General features: G+C 46.4%; 1 protein-coding gene across 1 annotated transcript; it reads right to left on the reverse strand.

Moving 5' to 3' along the window:
• Window positions 1-6: 6 nt before the first annotated feature.
• Pmar_PMAR017389 (hypothetical protein) lies at window positions 7-409 on the reverse strand (the record flags this gene model as incomplete). The annotated part of the gene is made up of 2 exons (XM_002780645.1): window positions 7-87; window positions 134-409. Coding segments are annotated over 2 exons (357 nt in total), but the record flags the coding sequence as incomplete, so codon positions are not given.
• Between the last annotated feature and the right edge of the window lie 401 nt (window positions 410-810).

Raw genomic sequence — 810 nt, forward strand, 5'->3', positions numbered from 1 at the left:
TTCCACAAAAGCATCTTTCCGGATGGCCGCGTACATATCATCAGCCAAATGCGGCGTCTTGTTGGCAATTATCGCCCAACCAAGAACCTGAAATGATTAATGAATACAACATTGAAGGTGAATAATTCCTCACCACATCCCCCATAGTGCCAACCATAGAGCCCCTCTGGCCAGGTGACGCCCACGTCGGTAACCATCCAGCTTCCTTATAGGCATTCACCCACCCCTCTAAAAGACGATCTAGAATGTCCGGAGCGGCAACACTTAACCAGAGGTAAACCGTCCTGTAAGCATCCCAAAAGCCACTGTCAGTCGCCAACTCGCCGGGTACGACTTTCCCAGTATAAACACTGTAGTGCCCGAGTTGATTATTCTGATCATATTCACCAAGGAGTCTCGGGAACAGCATAGTTCGATAGAAATTGGTATAAAAAGTTCTCAAAAAGTTACTGTTTCGCTGTACTGTATCATAGGTAACCAGACTTAGGCGTGTTTGCCATACGTCTTCACCTTCCTTCACGAAAGTATCAAAGTTCTTACACCAAGGTAACTCCCTCGCCAAATTTACTTGAGCTTGTTCATTAGAGATAAAAGAAGTAGCGATACGGAGGTGTACCGAAAGTCTTTTATTATTTTCCGCAGCATCATACTCCAGCATGATTGAACCATCTACGTTGCGCATGCGTGCAGGTGGTGGGTCAATTGCCCCATTGATAAACATGGCGAACCCAGGCAATACACCACCGTTGTTAACACTGGTTTGAGCAGAAAAACGACCCTCCTTGTCGAGCACGACTGGTGTCGATGAGT

The sequence above is a fragment of the Perkinsus marinus genome (genome assembly GCF_000006405.1).
Source record: "Perkinsus marinus ATCC 50983 genomic scaffold scf_1104296944280, whole genome shotgun sequence".
Classification (NCBI taxonomy): domain Eukaryota; phylum Perkinsozoa; order Perkinsida; family Perkinsidae; genus Perkinsus; species Perkinsus marinus.